Source organism: Rousettus aegyptiacus, unplaced genomic scaffold (assembly GCF_014176215.1).
Source record: "Rousettus aegyptiacus isolate mRouAeg1 unplaced genomic scaffold, mRouAeg1.p scaffold_m13_p_4, whole genome shotgun sequence".
NCBI lineage: Eukaryota > Metazoa > Chordata > Mammalia > Chiroptera > Pteropodidae > Rousettus > Rousettus aegyptiacus.
Genome location: NW_023416307.1, coordinates 155981246 through 156000664, shown reverse-complemented (window position 1 = coordinate 156000664; position 19419 = coordinate 155981246). Strand labels below are relative to the sequence as shown.

The following is a 19419-nucleotide window of genomic DNA, read 5'->3' as shown; positions in this document are numbered from 1 at the left end:
TTGTCGGCTCCCCCAGGCCCAGGACTCCAGACGCGCGGGGAGGACGGGAGACATACGGGCTGAGCAGGTATGCCTCACCCAAGTGGGCAACCCGAAGCACTGAGCACTGGGCCCGACTCTGATCTGGAGAGTTGAGCACCCAGGGACCCAACCACCACGAGGGTTCAGGTCCAGATCCACCATCAATCACCTTGGGACATCTCAGCCTGGGCTTCTACCTCCGGGACAGAAGAATACTGAGTGATACTTGGTATTTTTCTTTCTACATTTTATTATTTCAAACCAGGTGAACAATTCCATAAAACGTGAAAAAAGCAAGGAAGTGTTCAACGCTGAAGGACCCGGCCTGGGGCGAGGGCGCGAGGGGCGTGGCCCCTCAGCAGGCAGCGGTGGTTCCTAAGTTAGCGCTAAGGAGCTACATTTAGGTTAATGGAGCCAGGGCCCAGGGCCGCTGGGCAGGGGCCCTCCGTGACGTTGGCAGTTGTCCGGAACAGCCCTTGGAACCCGATTCTGTGGCGGGCAGGGTGGGCCGCCGCCTGCATAGGGGCAGCCAGCAGAGGGAGAGGTGTAAACACGCAGACACACTCAAGGCACGGAGTCACTGGAAGGGAGCTGGGCGGGTGCTGGTCAGGATCAGTTTTAAATAGTTTTTCTCTAAAAAGTTTTCTAGGTTTGCAGTTTTCTTTCTTTTTACTTCTTCCTCTTTTTTTTTTTTTTGGCTTTACTTTCGTTTTTTAAAAAAGCTACGAGAATGAGCGGGTGGACTGTGGTCTCCGGGAACGGTGGCGCCTCACGCTTCTTGTGCTTTTTCCTTTGGAGCCTCCAAGCGGCTGAGGGGTGGGGGTGGGGGGCAGGAGGCTCCCTGTAAACATTTGGACTTGGACTGGGTCAGGGGCTGGTGTTGGGTGAAGCTAGGGGTCCCAGGCTGGAGAAGTGGGTGCCCCTCCAGACACAGGTTTTGGGAGACTGAATATGTGTTCCCCTCCCCCGACACAGAACAAGACAATAGTTAAAACCAGAACAGATGCCCAGGAAGGGGGTACCGCGGCCATTCCCAGCACCTGCGACAAGGAAGGGCTTCAAACAGGGAGGCCTGTGGCAACCCCTCCCCCAAGTCTCTGGGGCTGAGGAAGGGGACGGGGGAGCCAAGAATACAGAAAGAGGAGAAAAGCGGCTGGGGGAGGGGCAGGCGGGGAGCGTGGTCCTCTTGGCCCCCATCTTCCTCAGGGGTTTGGGGGAGCATAGTTGGCGGTGGCCCTGGAGATGGGGGACAGTTAGAGCATGGGTTGGGATGTGGCCAGTGTGTGCCTTTCCTCCCATCTCCCTTGACAGTGACCCTCACCCTTCTCATCCACTCGTCACCAGTGACACAGCGGCCATCCGGGAGCCAGGATCTTTTGAGGGGTTGTGTGGGGAGGGGCGTCTGTAGCACTGGCAGAGTCCTCTCCCCTCCCCCAGGGCCAGTGGGGCCAGCCTCAGCCCAGGACCCTCAGATAGGTCCATGGGGCAAACAACAGGGACGAGCACTGAGCTGGCCACGTTTAGTGGCAGGCAGCTGGGCCCCTCGTCATCCAGCCCCCTTCAGGCTAGGCCAATGGCCTGAGGAAGTGAGTTTTCTCCAAGGAAGGTGGGGACAGCCCTCTAGTTCTTTCCCGGTGCACCGCGAGGTGCATCTGCTGTCTGGACCACTGGGCGGAATGGAGCCCAGACCTACCTGTGCTAGCTCCTCGGTGCCTTGCACTCAGGGGCCCTCCTGACTCACCTCCCTGTGCTCCTCCTCGTCCTCTGCTCTCCTACTGGGCACCAAAGTTCCCTACCCCCACCTGGACCTTCCCCGGCCCCGACCGCATCCCTTCTCTGGGCTCGGTGGCCCCACTTTATTCCTACCCAGCTCCCTGCCTGGCCCCCCTCTGGCTCACCATCCTGCCGGGCCCTGCGCTGCCCCTCAGAAGAGGCCGCAGTCCTTCAGGTTGTTCTTGATGATGACGTCGGTGACGGCGTCGAACACGAACTGCACGTTCTTGGTGTCGGTGGCGCACGTGAAGTGCGTGTAGATCTCCTTGGTGTCCTTGCGCTTGTTCAGGTCCTCGAACTTGCTCTGGATGTAGCTGGCGGCCTCGTCGTACTTGTTGGCCCCTGTGGGAGACAAAGAGACAAAACCGTGAGGAGCACGATGTGCGGGCGGCAGGCAGCCCCGTCCCACACGCGCCGCAGGTTCTGTGCACGTGAGTGCACAGGATATGAGGTGTGTTTTGAGAAGGGCCCGGCGGCGTGTGCAGGCTCCGAGTAGCCACGCCTGGGCAGCACCTACTCCACCAAGAGTCCCGTGGTTACCCTTCTGTCCAGCAGGGGGCGCCGGTGGGCCACCTGGTCACCAGCAACCCCTTCCCAGCGGCCTAGTCCCCGCACCTGTGTACTCAGGGAAGCAGATGGTCAGGGGACTGTGCGTGATCTTCTCCTCGAACAGGTCCTTCTTGTTGAGGAAGAGGATGATGGACGTGTCCGTGAACCACTTGTTGTTGCAGATGCTGTCGAACAGCTTCATGCTCTCGTGCATGCGATTCTGGGGGGCAGGACGGCGCCGTCAGCACCAGCCACCGGCCCCCAATCCCCAGCCCCCAGTGGCCTCCTGGCCGCTCACCATCTCCTCATCCTCGGCTAGCACCAGGTCATAGGCGCTCAAGGCTACGCAGAAGATGATGGCTGTGACGCCCTCAAAGCAGTGGATCCACTTCTTCCGCTCAGACCGCTGCCCACCCACATCGAACATCCTGTGGGACACAGGGCTGCCTCAGCTCCGGAACAGGGGGTTCTGGGAGCGGGTCAGCTAACCGAGCACAGGGGCCTGCTCAGAGTGGGCAGCTGCCTTCGTGGAATCCTCCACACTTGTCCACCTCCCGTTTCTGGGCCCGGGCTGGTCAGCAAGGAAGGCTGCGGCCACACAGGGCAGGGTCAGCAGAGGCCGAGCCGCTGGTGGCCACGCAGGCTTGAGAAACTTCAGAGTGAGGCCGGGGGACCCTGGACCAGCCCCTCCTTCCCAACACAGCCAGCAGCAAGCAGGCTCTGGAGTAAGGGTCCCGCCCTCTGTCACTTCAAAGGCTGGCAGGTCTCACCCTTCCACTCTGCCCACTCACTTGAAGTGTAGGTCCTTGAAAGTGAAATGTGTCTCCACGATGCCCGTGGTCTTCACACGGGTCCGTAGCACGTCCTGCTGTGTGGGGATGTAGTCACTCTGTGCGATGCGCTCCAGGTCATTCAGGTAGCTGGAGGTGGGGTGGGGGGGTCAGTGGGGGCCAGCACTGGGCCTCTTTACCGGGACCCCTGCATTAAATTTATCTGCATGGGAAGCCCTTGCCTCCGGACGCGGAGAAGGGGAGGAAGCGGGGGCATCGTCCTATGGGCTAAGGCCTCCGGGAGCAGGTGCAGCTCTGTGGCAGGCCGGCCCAGCCCCAGCACCCAGCTCTGAGCTAGGCCTGCCCCTGACAGGATCCGGGGTGGTGGAGCTGCAGGAGAGGGGGGTGGGAGGCAGCAAGCTAATTCTTGGGCGAGGGATTTGGGATGCTAATCAGAGCAATTATGGCACCGGCCGCAGAGCAGCCTGGCGTGTCCCCTCGATGTGGAGCTGGACAGGTTACGGCCTGCCCGGCCCAGTGGGCTCTTTGCCTAGCACCCAGTAAAATCTGGGTTCCTCGGGGGAGGGCATTGACACCTGCTTGGTGGAAGCCCCAGGAGCTCCTCATTACCAGCTCCCTTAATGAGTACCCTCACACCCCTGGGGCCTGGGGCCATCCCGCTGCCTGCCTCAATATCCTCGTTGTGGCCTGGGGGCTGGGCCTAGGGCCGATGTCTCCCTCCTGGGGCCAGCCCTTGGCTCCCACCAGCAGCCGAGCCAGAGGGAAATGACCTCAGAGACAGAGACAGAACAGAATAACAGGAAGGGCCATGGGGGACCATGACGCATGTGCTGTGACCTGCATACCGTGCCCCGCCCCCTACTGAGAGCCTCTAGTCTGGAGGCCTCATGGCGGGTTCCACACCAGCCTCTTCCTTCTCAACAGGTGGGCTCACCCTGGGACCCCGCCGCTCCATGGCAGCCTTGGAGGATGGCTGTGAGAAGGCGGGGAGTCTCTGTCCCCTGCGGTATCCCAATCCACTCCCCACCCTAGTGATCTTATCAAGGCATAAACCTGCTCGGGAGAGCAGGGCCCGTGTTCGATGCTGAACCCCCACCCAGAACAGCACCGGGCACCCAGTGGGTGTTTAATGGGGAATGAAGAAGGGGACCAGGGAGGAGTGGGAGGTGGCCTGGAAGACGGCTCTGTGCCTGCGCTCCCTGAGTATCCTGGGCACCGAGGGGGCAGGGGTTGACGGAGCTCACCGCTCCCTGCCTCTAGGATCTAGAAGCTCTGCTGGCGCCGAGGCCCGGAGGCCCCCGTGCTTGGCAGTGGCCGCACAGCTCCTGGGACGGGTGTGTGCTCACAGAGAAGTTCGGGCCACTGCAAGGAGGATGGAGGAGACTGTCCGTGTAACTGGGGCAGGGCCCGGAAACCATGGCCAGGCAGACCACCTCCCGCCCACACTCCTGAGGTCCTCGCTCCCGGCGGCCTCACGGTTAGATGGCAGTGGAGGTGGGAAAGGGCTTCCAGGCAGAGGGCCTGGCTTAAGCAGAGGAGGGAGGAGGAGGTGAGGGTCAGCAGCCTATCTGGGGGCACCATCCAGAGCCTGTGGATGTCCCCCACAGCCCTGCGGCCATCAGGGCTGGCCACCAACCTGTCTTTCCTGTTCCCCGTGGGGTGCTCAGCACCCTGCACCAGGTACCTTAGGGAAGGAAGCTGGGGCATCACCCTATGGGCTAGGCCTTTGCGACTCCTGGGACCCCCCGATTCCCCTACGCACATCTGTCACCTCTCAGTCGCTCTCCTCCCCCTTGTGTCTCCCCACCCCCCGCCAGCCTGAACTTCCTCTGTGACCTCAAGCACAGCCAGCAGTCTGCTACCCCAGGAGTCTACACGGTGTCCCCCGCCTGGAAGCCCTCGCCGTCCTCCGGCTCATGCTCAGAACTCAGCCGAGGCAGTTCCTCCTCTGGACCCACCCTGACTCCCACACACTGACACCCTAAGTTGTTGCTGCTTGCAGACTTATCATTCCACTCATCACTGTGTCCCGGAAGCCCGCACGGGGTCTGGCACAGAGCAGGTGGCAGCAAACGTATAATGATAGCGTCTAAGGGCAGATTTGACTCAGATGGCCTGGCGGGGACTCTACAAGCCGCCCTGCTGGGCCCTCCTCCTGGCCTCCCATCCCGAACCCAGACCCACCAAGGCCTCTACTGATGGTCAACAGCTTCATAAAGAGAGACTAGCAGCATGTTTCTGAGTATTCAGGCTCTCAGTCTGGCCTGTAGTGTAGACCACCCCCCGCCCAGGCCTGCCCCTGGAACTCACTAGGCGGCCGAGTCGTTGAGCTGGTACTCCCGCGAGCGGCCAAAGCAGGTCTGCACACCGTGGTCGGCCCAGAGCCTCCGGATGACGCTGGACAGGTCCTCGGGGAGCACGCCCTGTTCCTCGGCCGTGCAAGACAGCGCAAACAGCTGCCTGGCGTCATCCTGGGCACAGCAGCAGATGGTCAGCCAGTCGCAGGAGTGCACCCCCACCCCACCCCTCGAGAGCAGGGAGGCGTCCAGAACGGGGCCTAGGCTGGGGCGTTCTCAGGTTCCCCAGGACATGATTTGCCCAAAAGCCTTTGGGAGGTAGGCAGGGGTGGGGGTGAGAGTCCACATACCGCGCGGGAGGGGTCGGCAAAGTCAATCTGCAGGTTGCCCATGGCTTTGACGATGGCCATGATGGACTGGATGGTGTTGCTGTAGACGACCGCCCGGTACTGCCGGCATTCCTCCTCTGAGTAGCCATCCTCATGGATGATCCTGCAGCCAGGGGTGAGGGGTTAAACTCCATATGCCACAGGGACCTCACTGGGCCACCCAGGGCTGCCGGGGCTGCAGGGACCTATTCCAGAGAGGACAACACTGCCCCCAACCCACTGGGACCTGAGGATGGATGACTCTGAAAAGTCCCAGGCCTGGCTAAGAAGGGCTGGGCAGTGCAGGGGATCGAGGTTCGGAGGCCCCTCCCACGCCCAGCACTTACTTCATCTGCTTGACAATGGTGCTCTTCCCTGACTCCCCGGCACCTGGAACAGACGGCAGGGCGCAGGTGGTCAGGGAGCGGCCCAGCGGGCCACGCAGGCGAGCGACTAGTGGTGGTCCAGAGGCAGAACCCGCCCTCCCCACCGATGGCACGATGAGGTGGAGGCTGTCAGGGCTGCGGCTGGCAGTAGTCAAGGCAACGCAGGCCACCTGAGCCCCACAGCGGACTCTCCCCAGACCTTTGCCTCGCACGATCCCCACTGCCCACCGTGGCGCCCCACGGCCCTGCTTGAGTTCAGGGGCTTTGGCTCCAGCCCTGCAGGCATCACCCTGTTATTCTCACACATGCGGCCTCGCCACGCAGGCTGCGCTCACCAACATGGCCCCTGGACAGAGCTGGCAGGACGGAGCCCTGCCCACTCCAGCAGGGCAGCAGCCCACTTCTGCCTCAGTCTGGGACGTAGCTGCCGAGGGCCCTGGATGGGCATGGTGTCCTGCTCTTGCCTCCCAGACATGGCCCGAGGCCCAGCCCGCCCCCGAGCAGATGGCGACCCGGAGCCGGGAGACACACAGCGTAACGTGCATGCACGCAGGCACACACACGCACACCCCATACTGACTCAAGATGCTTCCCTGGCCTCGCAGACCACACCCTGTATTTCCCCCTGGCCGCTGCCAAGGGATTTGCTGGCACTCTCCTGTGACCGTCATGGCAGCCCCACAAACAGACACTGTGTCTGCTCCCAGGTTACAGATGAGGGCACTGAGGCTCAGGAAAGGCAAGTCTGGTCCCAAGATCACGCAGCCAGGATTTGGGAGGGCAGGAGAACACACAGGACCGTGATGCCTGGCCTGCCCAGCCCTTCTCAGAGCCTGTGGGAAGATGCTCTGGGTGGGTGTTAAAAATAGCAAAAATTCCCAAGTCTCCTTCTAGACACGGAGCCAGACCTGGAGAGGTGCAGTCCAGGAACCCGCATTCCCCAGGGAGTCTGTGCGGGGAAGTGTGCAGACCAGGAGGGCCACCCATTCTCCCTGACTGGGGGACAGAAGGGGCAGGAGCAGGGCCTCCCTCTCTCCCCACTGCTCCTTATCCCGAGCTCCAGGTTGAAGGCACTTCGGATGGGCCCAGCTCGCCCTCCCGACCTTTGCCCCCCGTTTCCTCCGCTCCTGCCCATCGCCGTCAGCCATACCTGTCTGGAACTGCCTCTTGCCACCTCCAGGCCTTTGCTGGTCACATCTGCCCCATGCCCCAGTGTCCCAACCCTTCTGATCACAGTGGCAGGTCTGGCCCTCTAAGCAGCTCAGCGAGACGGGTGGGGAGGTCGCACCTGGGGACCTGGCCCCCACGCACCTCAGGGTCAGTTAAGACGACCGCAGCGGAAACGGCGAACGCACGAACTCCCGTGGCAACAGGAATAAACGGCAACGATAACCGCGGCGCGGCGGCGAGGCTGCGGGGCGCGCGCACCCCGCGGCAGACGCGACTGTGCCCAGCACATCCACTCACCGCACAGCCCCGAGGGGCAGTTCTGTTCTCACCCCGCCTGACAAATAACGGAACTGGGACAGGTTGCTGTCACGTGGTTACAGTCCCCTGTGTGTGGCCCACCTTGCCTGCCCTGCGATTCCTCTCAGAGCTGCACTAAGGGCCCTGTACTGCAGCTGGGCCACTGGGTCCGCTCCCTGCCATCCCAGGTGGACGCTGGGCCTAGTCTCTGCGGTGCCCCCCAAAGCCCTGGCCGTCCTGCATCCGCCCTACCTGCCCCCCCAGATCCACATAAAAGCAGGAGAAATTGGGCACAGCTGTGCCCAAACCCAGGCCCACCCCAGTGGTCTCCCTACAGAGACTGGTCTGGGTTCGCCTCATAAGCGCCACCAGCTGCCTGGGGTCATGGCTTCGGACTGCTCCAGGCCTGCTTCCCAGGCTAGGGGAGCACTAGGAGTGGCACAAAGGTGCAGGCTGGGCCGGAGGTGGCCAGGTGAGCCCCTCCATCTGTTCTGCCCCTGGACACCGGAGGCACCAGTGCCAGTGTATTCCCCTGGGGACATGTGGAGAGAGCCTAGAGCAGCCCGACGGTGATGCCCATTCCCCTAGGGCCCTAAACTAAACATCCGGGACCATGATGCCTGGCCTGCCCAGCCCTTCTCAGAGCCTATGGGAAGATGCTCTGGTTGGGTATTAAAAATAGCAAATTCCCAAGTCTCCTTCCAAACATCCATGGGACAGGGATGGCAGCATCGGTCTGGTTAGCCACGAGGGCCCGGTGACTGCCCGGCTGTCCTTCCCTCCCAGGCACCTGCTGCCACAGAGCGGAGGGAGCACATCCTGGAGCAGAACGGGGAGCCATGGCGTCCCGGCCAGGACTGGGGCCCAGTGAGGCCGCGGAGGCCAGGGATGTGAAGTGACAGGTCAGATCAATCACGCGTCTCCCGCCAGGTGAGCCGAGGCTCAGGGACAGCTATCCAGGGCACAGAGACCCGAGGTTAGGCTGAGGCCTGGCCCCTCTCATGTAACTCCGGGACCCCTGTCCACCTGAGCACCAGTTCCCCTGCCTGGCCCTTGGACCGCTCTCTTGGTGAGTGGAGTGGGCAGGGCAGTGACCTTGCCGAGCGAAGGGGATGACAGCGCAAACTCGCTTTGCATCTGATTTTCCTAGCAGAGCCGCGCCGGGCAGACACACCAAGGCGGCAGCACCTGGGCAGGCCGGGCTGGAGCCAGGATGCCTGCTCCCTGCTGCGGTCGGCCGACAGTCCACTCCCCCGTCCCCTCAGAGCCTCGGTCTCTCTTGCTCTCACAGTCTAAGAGTTAGTAGGACACCCTCTGCCCTGAGCAGGGGTCACTGCAGAAAGACTCCCATTTGGCGGGTGGACGAACCGAGGTCACAGAGCCCCCATCCCTGGACGCAGGCAGGAAGGAGTGGCAGGACAAGGGTGTGGCACCGGTGGCCACGCAGGAAGCAGTGGGGGAACATCAGGACAGAGTCGGGGTCAGGGCCCAGGAGCAGCTACGGCAGACCAGGAGGCCGAGGGCAGAGGTCGGTGGGACCGCAGCATGACACCCGGGTGAAATGGGAGGGATGAGGACCCTGGTTCTCGGGCAGCCCCCCAGTTTCTCCTGTGGCGTAGCAGCCTCACTGGCCCCCCCTCCAGTGGGCCCCTTTCCCATCAGGGCTCGCGGCGCTCCCCATCAGATACGCTGATACTTGGCTCGCAGTCTGCTTGTACCCTGCTGACCCTGGTCACCCAGTCCGTCACCCAGCCCTGCACCTCCCCCTCAAGAGGGGGCTTCGCCAGCTGGCGCTAGATTGCCACAAAGATGCTGGGTCGGGAAACGCAGCTAACAGAAGGCGGCAGGAGTCTCCCGCCCACAGAGGGCCCCGCCAGGCACGCCATCTCTAGCTGAATGAGATCACAGGGGCCCACGGAGACTCCCTGGGGTGGCCTCAGTGTTCCCACTGGGCTGTACCTCTTCTCACCAGAGAAACCTCTGCAGCCCCTGCCCCGGGACGCAGCTGCTGGGCCCCCGGGACAGTAATTGCCTTGACGTGTTGGGTGACAGCAGAGGGCTGCCCTGTGTTAGAATATCTGCTTCCACTTGGGGAGCACTGGGCCCCAGCGGAGGAGGGGACAGACGTGCCACCTGCCTGAGCAAGGCCAGCAGGGCCCCTGCAGCAGACATGCGGCCACAGCTCTTGTTGCTTGATCCGGCCTTCGGATCACTGCAGCCTGCCCACCTCGGAGTCTCTGTGTCTTAGAGACTCTGCCCCAGGGAGGCCCTGGCATGCTGCCACCCTCTCTGGCCTCGGTTTCCCCTCCACAGAGGCCGCCAAGCCTCGAGTAGGCATCCAGCCCATCTCCCACTTTCAGATCCTCTCCCAGAGGGATGTTCAGACCCGCCACAACGCTGGTGCCCACACTGGTCCTTCCTGAGACCTCCAAGAGCTCCTGAGACCTCCCTGCCCATTCTTGGCACCTCCCTTACCTCCCCCTAGGAGAGGGGCGGGGGTTAAGCACAAAGCTCTTCTCACCGTGGGCATTGAGATAAAAGTTATTAACACGATTTTTCTACTCTTTGCAGGATTACAGATTTCCCCAGACCTCTCATTTCCTGCAGCCACAGCAACCACAACCTGCAGAGCGGCCCGCTGGGGCCCTCACATTTTAAGGAGTTTCTGAGGCTTTCAGACAAAGAGCAGGGGAGGGTGATGACCAGTGGCTAACTGGCTGACTCAGCAGCAGCAGCCGGGACTTGTGCAACCTGGGGCTGGAGTCAAAGCCACGCACTCCTCTGCTGGCTTACTGCTTCGAGTTCGTCACTTCCCTTCCACACCACCCAGCACTCTACCCAGCTGTGGCCTCCTTCCTGCCCAGGAGCAGGCACTGCTCACTGCCCGCCTGCACTCGGCCTGGGGAAAAGGCCTCCCTGCAGAGGCTCCCGAGCTGGTGGGCTCCCCTGGAACCCACGGGGGGACGGAGAGCAGCCAGCCCACGTGGCAGGCCTGAGGGCAGAGATTCTCATAAGCAGCAGTGGCTGTGACCACAGGAGAGACTTGGGCAGCAGCCCGGCTCAAACCCGCAGCACCAGGCCCGCCCCCACTGCCACAGCCCTCAGGCCTGCCCCGGTGGGGCACAGGCTGGAAGGCAGGGGTGCAGCCCACCCCAAAGGCAGCCCGGGCACCACCTCCCACTCCCATCCCGGGAAGGCGCCACGTCTCCAGCCCGGCCCCGCCGTTCCGGGCCCCCAGCTTCACCGCCACCAGGGGGAGCACGGCAGCCAGAAAGCCGGCGGAGGCAGTGGGGGCTGGGCAGTGCTGGGGAGCATTTGTTTCTGAAAAGCGGCGTCAGCTAGGGCAGCTGGGGGAGGGGCCTGGACCCTCACCCATCGCCCCCTCCCGAGCCTGGGAAGCCCTGGGCCAGCAGACACTGCACCGGGGAACAATGGGAACGGGAGGGAGGGGAAGAGGGCCCGCCACACAAAGGCGCCCCGAGCCCCGCCCCCGGCGTCTCTTCCTTCCTCCAGGTGGTCCTCTTGGGCCCCCTCACTCCCTCCAAGGAGGCTCAAGCAAGGCTGGCACCATGGGGGTCGCGGATGGGCCCTGGGACACCCCCATCCACATTATGTGGCCTTGCCTTCTCCTGGGCGCCCCAACGAACCCGGAACCTCCCTCCCACCAGGCCCTGCACACCTGGGTCGCCTCCAGCGGCTTCCTGAGGTTCACGCTGCCCACCAGAGAAGCACTAAGAACCAGGGACTGCCTCCTGCTGTCCAGTCAATGCTCTCTGAGCAAGGGCCACCAGACACAGAGAGGGCTTTCTGGGGGCAGAGGTGGGTCTCCATCGGTGGGGCCCTGCCCACTATATAGGGGGAAACTGAGGCACTGGGCAAGGAAGGCCAGCCTGGAAGAGAGGACGCCCTGACACCTGTTCAATGCTGGCCCCTAAGGATACAGGTCTCACCCTCTGCAGCAGCCAGAAGGTGCTGGACAGGCCCCAGGTCACACAGGAGCCAAGCAGAACCCCTGGGAACCTCCCTGGGGAGGGGAAGGCCACAAAACTTGGATTCGGAGCACGAGGACCAGCCTCAGCACCTGCCATGCTGCGTCAGCCCACACTGCAGACATTCAGCCGCCACGCAGGTCCAGCATGGCCCGTGCTCACAGCGGAAGCCCGCTGCAGGAACACCCTTCCTTCGCCTCTGGGCAACTCCTAGTCTGTGGACCAAGCTCAGGAGCCCCCACCCTGGACTGTGACAGCCCCTGGGCCTGGGCTCAGTCCTCTCGAGCCTGGTGGCTGTGGGAGGAGCACGCATCACGTCAGGGCCAAAGCAAAGTGCCAGGCTGCCTGACGATGGCCTGAGTATGACCACGAGGGACACGGGCTATGAAGCAGAAATGGAGGCAGCTGCATGAGGACGGGGTCGCTTGCGGCCACGTAGCAGATTTCTGACTTTGAGCAGGAGAAAGATTCCTGTAGTCTTGGGTCCTGCCCAGCAGGGCAGACAGTCCCCTTTCAATGCCTGAAAAAGGAATGGAGGCCGGTGAAGACAGGTGCCCAGGCACACGGGATACACACACACCACGGCACCTGTCTGTGCTCCTGACTGGCCATGGCAGTTGGGGGCAGTCAGGATGGTGATCGTATCTTGGTATCTGCACTTATCGGGTATGTCATGTCATGTCCCCGAGCCTCGGTTTCCCCATCAGTGAAATGGGTGTGACGTCAGTCCCAGGCTCACAGGGTTAAACAAGACCAGGAAGAGTCCAGCCCCCGCCACGGAGTCGAGGCTCACTCAGAGATAGCTGCTGTTATCACCAGAGGCCGTGGGAAGACACCTCCAGGCCCAGTGGGCAGTAGAGGGCAGGGATCCTTGGGCTGGACCAAGGACCCCTCTGTCTACCCCCAGGCAGGGGAAACCCGGAGTGAGCTAATCCCGGGGCTGCTGCTCCATTTCCGGGCATTCATCTCGGCCTGCAGCCGGCCTTCCGGCTTTGGAGGGCAATGGCCACTCGGGAACCTAAGAGCAGCCCTCTGCTTTCCTGCTAGCTCTCCAGTCGGCGTCCCTCTCCCAGCCACCACTTCCTGTGGTCAAAGGAGGGGCCTGGAATCCTTCTCAGAGACGAGGCCACCTTCCCTGGGATCCTGGGCCCAGGGGATGCTGGGCCAGGCCAAGGGATGGAGCCGCCTGGACTGACTCCAATCCAGCGGCGATCTGTAGGGGACCCAGGGGACTATGCAGATGAGATCGCGCAGGTGGGGCTCACCTTCCAGATCCCCCGGTTGCCAGGGCTCACCCCCCCACAAAGCACTGGCGGCCCTCTGGCCTCTTCCTCATTTGGGCTCCTCCTCCTCCAGCTGCTTCCTCCTTTTCCTCTGGTGTGGACACCGCTTCCCCAAGAGGCCCAGCCCTGCCATGCAGACTCCACCGACCCTCTTCCTGCCCCGGGCACAGTAGGTGCTGCCATGAACATCTCCTTTATGCAGGCTGTAGGAGCCTTGACACCCCGGAACCCACCAAGACATAAGGCTACCTTCACAACAAGCCTTACGCTATCCACTTCAGGCTTTGGCTTGCACTGGCCTGGAACTCGCTGCCAAGCCTTGGATGTACATGCGAAAGTGCCCGGCAAGAGGTTGGTTATTCCAGGGAGATTATTCCTCCCAGACCACCAAGATGGCCAGAGCCCCAAGAAGCAGCACTGGGGGTGAGGGTGAGGGTGAGGGTGGGTTGGGTTTAGTATGAACAAAAGCTTCAGGCTAGTAGGGATGGGTGGGGTGGGCAGAGAGGGCCCCACCCTGTACTTGTGGCTGAGGGAGGGGCTGCCTCAGAGCATCAGATCAGGTACCAGGGCCACCATCAAAGGGCTTAGTCCTCTGCCTCCCTGAGGCACCCTGCTAGGCATCCCTAGATGGGGCCCATGAGCTGAGGCCCAGCCAGAACCTGTGGACTCCATCCCCCTCACTGAACTCCTAGGTCAAGTCCCACCCCGAGCTGTTGGGAAGATGGGACAGAGTCTGGCCACGGTCCTGTCCCCATCTGTCCAATCCTGCCTCCCTCACAGCACCAAAGGGTATGGTGGGGCAAGGCCCTGGTCCCTCCGTGGCTAAGAGATTATGTGGACAAGGCTTCCTCCATCCTGCTCCTGCCAAAAGAATGGGTGGCTCTTAGAGACAAAGACCAAGAGACACACAGCCAGGGATCGATATCAAGGGCAAGGTGTACAGGACCAGTGTGCCTGACTGTGGCTCAAGTGACCTCAAATCCCAGCCTCGGCAGTGCCGGAGGCCTAGGGACCTCACTGGGACCCCTTCCAGCACTACCTGCCGTCACTTACTGGGCAACGTTCTCAGGCCTAGGACACCAATAATGCCAGCCCGTGACTGTAGCTCAGGCCAGCCCAGGTCCCAAGGGACCCCTGACTGTGCCAGCCACCACCTGGCAGCCTAGGCTCCGACTCAGGCATTGTGGGTGGCTGGAGGCTGCTCCGGCCTGGCATGGGCGGGCGCTGTGCTCCCCAGCTGCCGACTTCTGCCTCCAGCCACGACGGCCTCTCTGTGTCCTTACCACTGCTCGGCCCTGTGCCTAGGTTCTGTACCCCCGCCCTCCTGAGACCCCCCACAGCGGAGCTCCAGCACCGGTTCCTTTGCAAAGCCACCCTGATTCACCCAGTCTCCCAGTTTGGGGGCATCCCTAAAGGACCCGGTCTCACGCCTACCCTGGAGGTGTGACCTCTCAGGTTGCCTGTAGCAACACTGGGGTTGTGGGCAAGGGCTGAGCCCGGCGGGACTGGACAGGACACAGGCAGCAGGGGTCAGAAATGACTTGGACCCTCGCTCACTCCCTGGTACAGAAGCTCCTGTATTGCCCGCTCAGGAAGACAAAGCCGCGCCCAGCCTGGGGGAGGGGTGGGAAGAAGAGACTCAAGAGGCCCAGGCTGCCCCGCCTCCCATTCAAATGCTAATGAGCTCCAGCCGGGATGGGGAAAGCTGGAGAAAAGGGGGGGAAGGGGGGCTGGAGGCGGGCCTGGATACCCAGACCCCCTGGAAGGTTGCTCGGCCGCCAGAGGTTGGGCTTAAGGTCCCCAGGACTGTCTGTCACTCCAGCTGGCACCAATTGTTTACAGGCCTTGTCTCCCCACTTGCTGTGAACAGCTGCCTGAGGACATAAAAGGGGGTTCCCCAGGGCCTCCATACTGGGGCCAGGAAGGCTCTAGGATGGGAAGATCCCTTCCTACCAAACTCTTGGTTCTGCAGGAGTCAGCAGAGGGTCCCTCACTCATTCTCGCACCTCTAGGCTCTGATGTACTGTCCCCAAACACCTGTGGCTGCAGGCAGGTACCCCGGGCCTCGGGTTAGGAATGGAGATCAGGGTGCCTACCAGGATTTACCTGTCACTAGGTTTCTCAGCCAGTGCACTAGGTGGGACTGGGATTTGAACCTAGCTCTGGTGACCCCAAGAGCTGATCTAGGGAGTCCTGGGGACCCTCCCCAATTACGGAGCCTGCCGGGATCTCAGGCCTTCCCACCAAGCCCCAAGTACCAGGAGGCCTTCTCCCCTCCCTGTTCACGGATGTGCTCGATAGCTTCATTCTTCCCATACACACTTAATAGGCACCCAGTGTGCCAGACCCTTTGCGAGAGACAGACAGGACAAAGGCCACAAAATACTTTTCTTTTTCTTTTGATAAAACTAATTGAGCCCTTGCGTGTGCAGGCAAGGCCAGGAATCCTGCTCTGGTCTGAGCCCCTGGGCTGCAGGACAGGCCCAGCCCCAAGAGCTAGACAGGCCTGCAATAGTCCCCAAACAGCCTGAGCTGAAAGGACTGTCGAGCCACTCCGCCCCAGGAACGGCTGGAGCCCACCCATACTGTGTGCGGACTGGCCAGCAAGAGTTCTGCACACAGCAGGGAAAGGGCTGTCCCTGAGGGGCCAGTATAGCCTGTGGGGAGACCAGGAGGAGAAAAGGCTAAAGAATTCTCTCCCACTATCCCCCCCAATCCGGGTCACTCGCCACCTCCCACGATATGCCAGGCTGTAGCGCAGCGACCACCACGGTCTCACTCCTTCCTCCAGCCACCCATCCCCAAGACCAAGTTCAGACCAGCAGCACTTCTTTCATTCGACAAATGGACAAGGAGCGTCCAACAGGTGCCAGGCTCCATGCTTGGCATGGAAGGCTCAGAAATGAACGGGACACGGTCCTGCCTCTGTAGTCTCAAGAGAGGGAAGCTGTGACCCATAGCAAATGCCGTGCTCCGATGATGGGGGCACGAGGAGCCAGAGGAGGTGCTTCCCCAGCTTTGGCGAAGGGGGGCTGTCGAGGAAGGATCCTGGGCAGTGACCCCTGAGCGGAGCCTTGAGAACAATCGAGTAGGAGCGAGTTGGATGGAAGTGGGGAAGAGGAAGAGGTGCCAAGTGCCAGGGGCAAGAGAGAAGCCCCGCAGTCACACCTGAAGGCTCCGAGGGGCCAACGGTGGGCACCGTTTCTCCTTTCTCTGTAGGCTGCCCACACAGCCTATCCCAGCCAGACACCCCAAACACAAACTCTGGCTTCCTTTCCCCTAAGTGCCCAGCCCCAGGCCCCAGATTCCACCTGGGGTAGCCCGTGGGGATGGGGGTTATCCCTGCAGTAGGGCTGATATCGGCAACTCTGCTCCGCCGACCAAGCTGCCAGGAGCAACCCTCTCTCACCAGTGTGTACTACATCTGCGCCTGCCTGGGTGACAGCGATGTGCCTGCCCGCTGGCAGGACTCCCCAGGACTGGAAGGAGCCAGTACGTGGGTGGGGCAGCAGGCGTGGTTCTGGCTGGGAAGGAAGGCTGGCAATTGCCCAGTGTGAGTCCCGTTGCCTGGACAGTCCTTCCCGCTATGTGGGACAGGTGCCCAGCACGCCGAAGCTGCCCAGCTGGGCTCTGATCACCTCCCTGTACCTGGACGGGAAAGTGATGGCCAGCCTGGACCCTTCCCCAGGCAGCCACGGCAGACTGGGTCCTCAATTTCTGGCAGAGCTTGGTCTCCCAGCCCCCTGGCAGTGTACCCTCTGCAGGGTCTTAGCACCCATCCCACACTCCCACAGAAATCTCCACGAGGCCACTACTCTCCCCACCATGGGCCCAGGCACACCTCTGGCCCCAAACTGTGAAGCCCATTTTATGGACAAAGCAAAGTCAGAGGGGCAGGATGCCAAGATGGAGTCCCCAGCCGAGAAAATGCTGGGGACCCTGCACCCCTGGTTGTGCCAGCCCACTGTGCGAGGGGTCGCCAGGCCCAAAACCTGATTTGGGCTCCCGGGAGCAAGACTGGTGGGGTAGGGTCTAGACACACAACAGCCCAGGAGCCCAGTGTCCCCGCAGACCCACGGCCCAGTCCCACACCTCAGCCGCCACGATGACTGTGACCGGCCTGGGAGGGGGCTGGCTAGAGGTCCCTGGCCAGGCACTCGGGAGCAGCAGTACAGGAAGCACCCTTCCCGGGCCCAGCGGGCAGCGGCGACGGGCACTCCACCGCGGCGACACCCACTCGCTGCCGCTCTCGCAGCTCGGCAGCTCGGAGACAGGAAGAGGCAAGCGCCCAACGCAAAACAGCCCAGGAGGCTGGGCCGCCGCCCCTTCCCGCCCCTTCTCTTCCTCCCGCAGCGGCAGCGGAACGGATGCCATTTTGAAACCTCGGGGCTGTGCCCCCGAGGCCAGGCCCCCAGGGACAGTCAACAGATGAGCGAATGACCGAAGACACACTATCTCTCGGCCACACGCCCAGCGTGAAGAACCCCACTTTTCACAGCCCGCGGACCCCACAGCAGCTCTAGGGTTGAGGAGCCACACCCCCCATACACCGTCCAGCCTCCAGGGCTGCCGCGGGGACCTCCCTCCCTCCAACCCTGAGACCTCCCCCAAATCAGGCTGCCACTGGGCACACCTGTTCCCAGTGGGAAGCTGGATGCGGACAACTACAGGGCCCACAGTCTTTGCAAAAGTCCACCTCAGATGCCCGCCCCCACCTGGCCCCCCGACTCCTCATCCAGCTGGTCCAACACGTCCCCCCCCCCCCGTGGGGCCTCAAGATCCGAGGCCCACACACTCCCAGAGGCCAGGTCCCAGGCCTTCCGGCCCAGGGGGCCGCGGAGCGCCCGGCACCCACCAGCAGATTTCGAGCCGCCTGCCAGGGCAGCAATATGTCGGCTGGCTGTCTCACCACTTCCACTTCCCCCCAGCCCTCAAGCAGCCACCATCTTCCCTGGCCTTGGAGGCGCCACGACCCAAACTCCTCCACACTCTCTCCCACTGCCCAGGCCTCCCCCTTCCCAGCCCGGAAAGGCTTAGAAACTGGGAAATGGATGGCTAGAGGTATCTCCCCGAGAAGCTGAGGCCTCGTCCCTCACCCAGAGGGACCAGTAGAGCCTCCAGTCCAGCCACCTGGGGGTCGGGGCTCCCTCCTCCCAGCAGGGCCCGACTCGTGCAGGCGGGTGAGGGACTCTGGGGAAGGCCGGGGTGTGGGAGGGGACCTACGGGAGGGGGAGCAGTGGGTTTGAGAAGTGATGCATGCAGAGACGGACCTGGTGCGTCAGGTACAGACAGCGGGAGTCTCTAAAGGTTTGGGGGTCCTGGCTGGAGAGGGGGCTCATGAACAGTCTTGGTTTCCCGCTTGAGCGGTGCTTTGGGTCAGGGTGCACGGGCGGAGGATACAGGGTCCAGAGTAGAGATGGGGCACAGAGGAGGAAGGAGGGAGCGGGGCCCTGGCAGGGGCTCCGGGGATCCTCATGACCAATGGAAGTAGGGGGAGCAGGTGGTGCCTCGGCGTGGCAGCTGAGTGGGGTTCTGGGGATTTGGGTACAATCTAGAGAAGGCTGGAAGGACAAGGCAGGGACTCTGAGGGTCCGTGAGGCTGGTCGGCAAGGTGGTCTAGCGGGGTTCTGGGCAGTTTATATTGGGGCACTGGTGGCTGGGTGTGGGGGTTTGGGATGAACTGAGGGTCTGATCTGGGCTATGGATCGCAGGTCTAGGCCAACCCGGAGTTTTGAACCATTATTTGGGTGTCGTGGCCAGGCCGAGTCTGTGGGTTCAAGTCCAGCTGAGGGGGTCCAGCCCGAGTGTGGGAGTTCCAAGCCCTGGCCTGGCGGTCAAAGTCCTGTTAGGGGTCTTGGGCCGGGAATCAGGGGTCTCAGCGCAGGGCGCGGCCTCACCCAACAGCAGCAACTTCACCTCCCGCGCCGCCTTCTCTCCGTCTTCCCGCAGGTTCTTGTCGATCATCTTGGAGCGCTCGGCCGCCGCCTTGTCCTCGGCGCTCACGGTGCAGCCCATCCTGCCGTCCGCCGGCCCGGCCGCCGCCCGGCCCCCCACACGGCCCCCGGCCCGGCTCGGCCCCGCGCGACCCACTACGCTCCCGCCGCCGGCTCTCTGCGGGTAGCTCTCGGGTCCGCAGTTCCGAGCTTCTGCGGGCGGCGCCTTTCAGGGCTCCGCGCACGGACGGCGGGGCGGGACGGGGGAGGGGACGGAGCGAGCCGGGCCCGGGACTGGGCCGGGGAGGACCCGGAGGCGGGGCCACGGGAGACCCGGGGCCGGGGATTGGCCCGAGGGCGGAGCGAAGGCGCAGTTGGGTGCCGCCCAGGCTCGGGCCGGGGCTGGAGGCGGAGCCACGCCGAGGGAGAGCCGGAGGGGTAGAGCCAAGCCCAGACGGATTGGACTCCGGGCGGGCCGCAGGCGGTGCAGGGTTCCGATTGGGTGTGAAGCGCCTGGGGCTCGGCGGCCCGACGGCGGGAGGATCTTGTAGCCCGAGGGTGG

At 62.8% G+C, this 19419-nt stretch overlaps 1 protein-coding gene across 2 annotated transcripts; it reads right to left on the bottom strand.

The window, feature by feature from the left end:
• Nucleotides 1-251: 251 nt before the first annotated feature.
• On the bottom strand, nucleotides 252-19095 carry GNAI2 (G protein subunit alpha i2). 2 transcript variants are annotated; one of them, XM_016149998.2, is made up of 9 exons: nucleotides 18822-19095; nucleotides 6147-6189; nucleotides 5782-5923; nucleotides 5445-5605; nucleotides 3135-3263; nucleotides 2642-2771; nucleotides 2410-2563; nucleotides 1920-2136; nucleotides 252-1257 (listed from the first exon to the last, which is right to left on the bottom strand). In XM_016149998.2, the coding sequence occupies exons 1-8, from the start codon at nucleotides 18937-18939 to the stop codon at nucleotides 1946-1948; spliced, it is 1068 nt and encodes a 355-aa protein (XP_016005484.2). In that variant the 5' UTR covers nucleotides 18940-19095; the 3' UTR covers nucleotides 252-1257; nucleotides 1920-1945. The 2 variants fall into 2 exon arrangements, with proteins under 2 accessions (XP_016005484.2, XP_036075600.1); XM_036219707.1 differs by having other exon boundaries at nucleotides 252-2136; nucleotides 18822-19064.
• Between the last annotated feature and the right edge of the window lie 324 nt (nucleotides 19096-19419).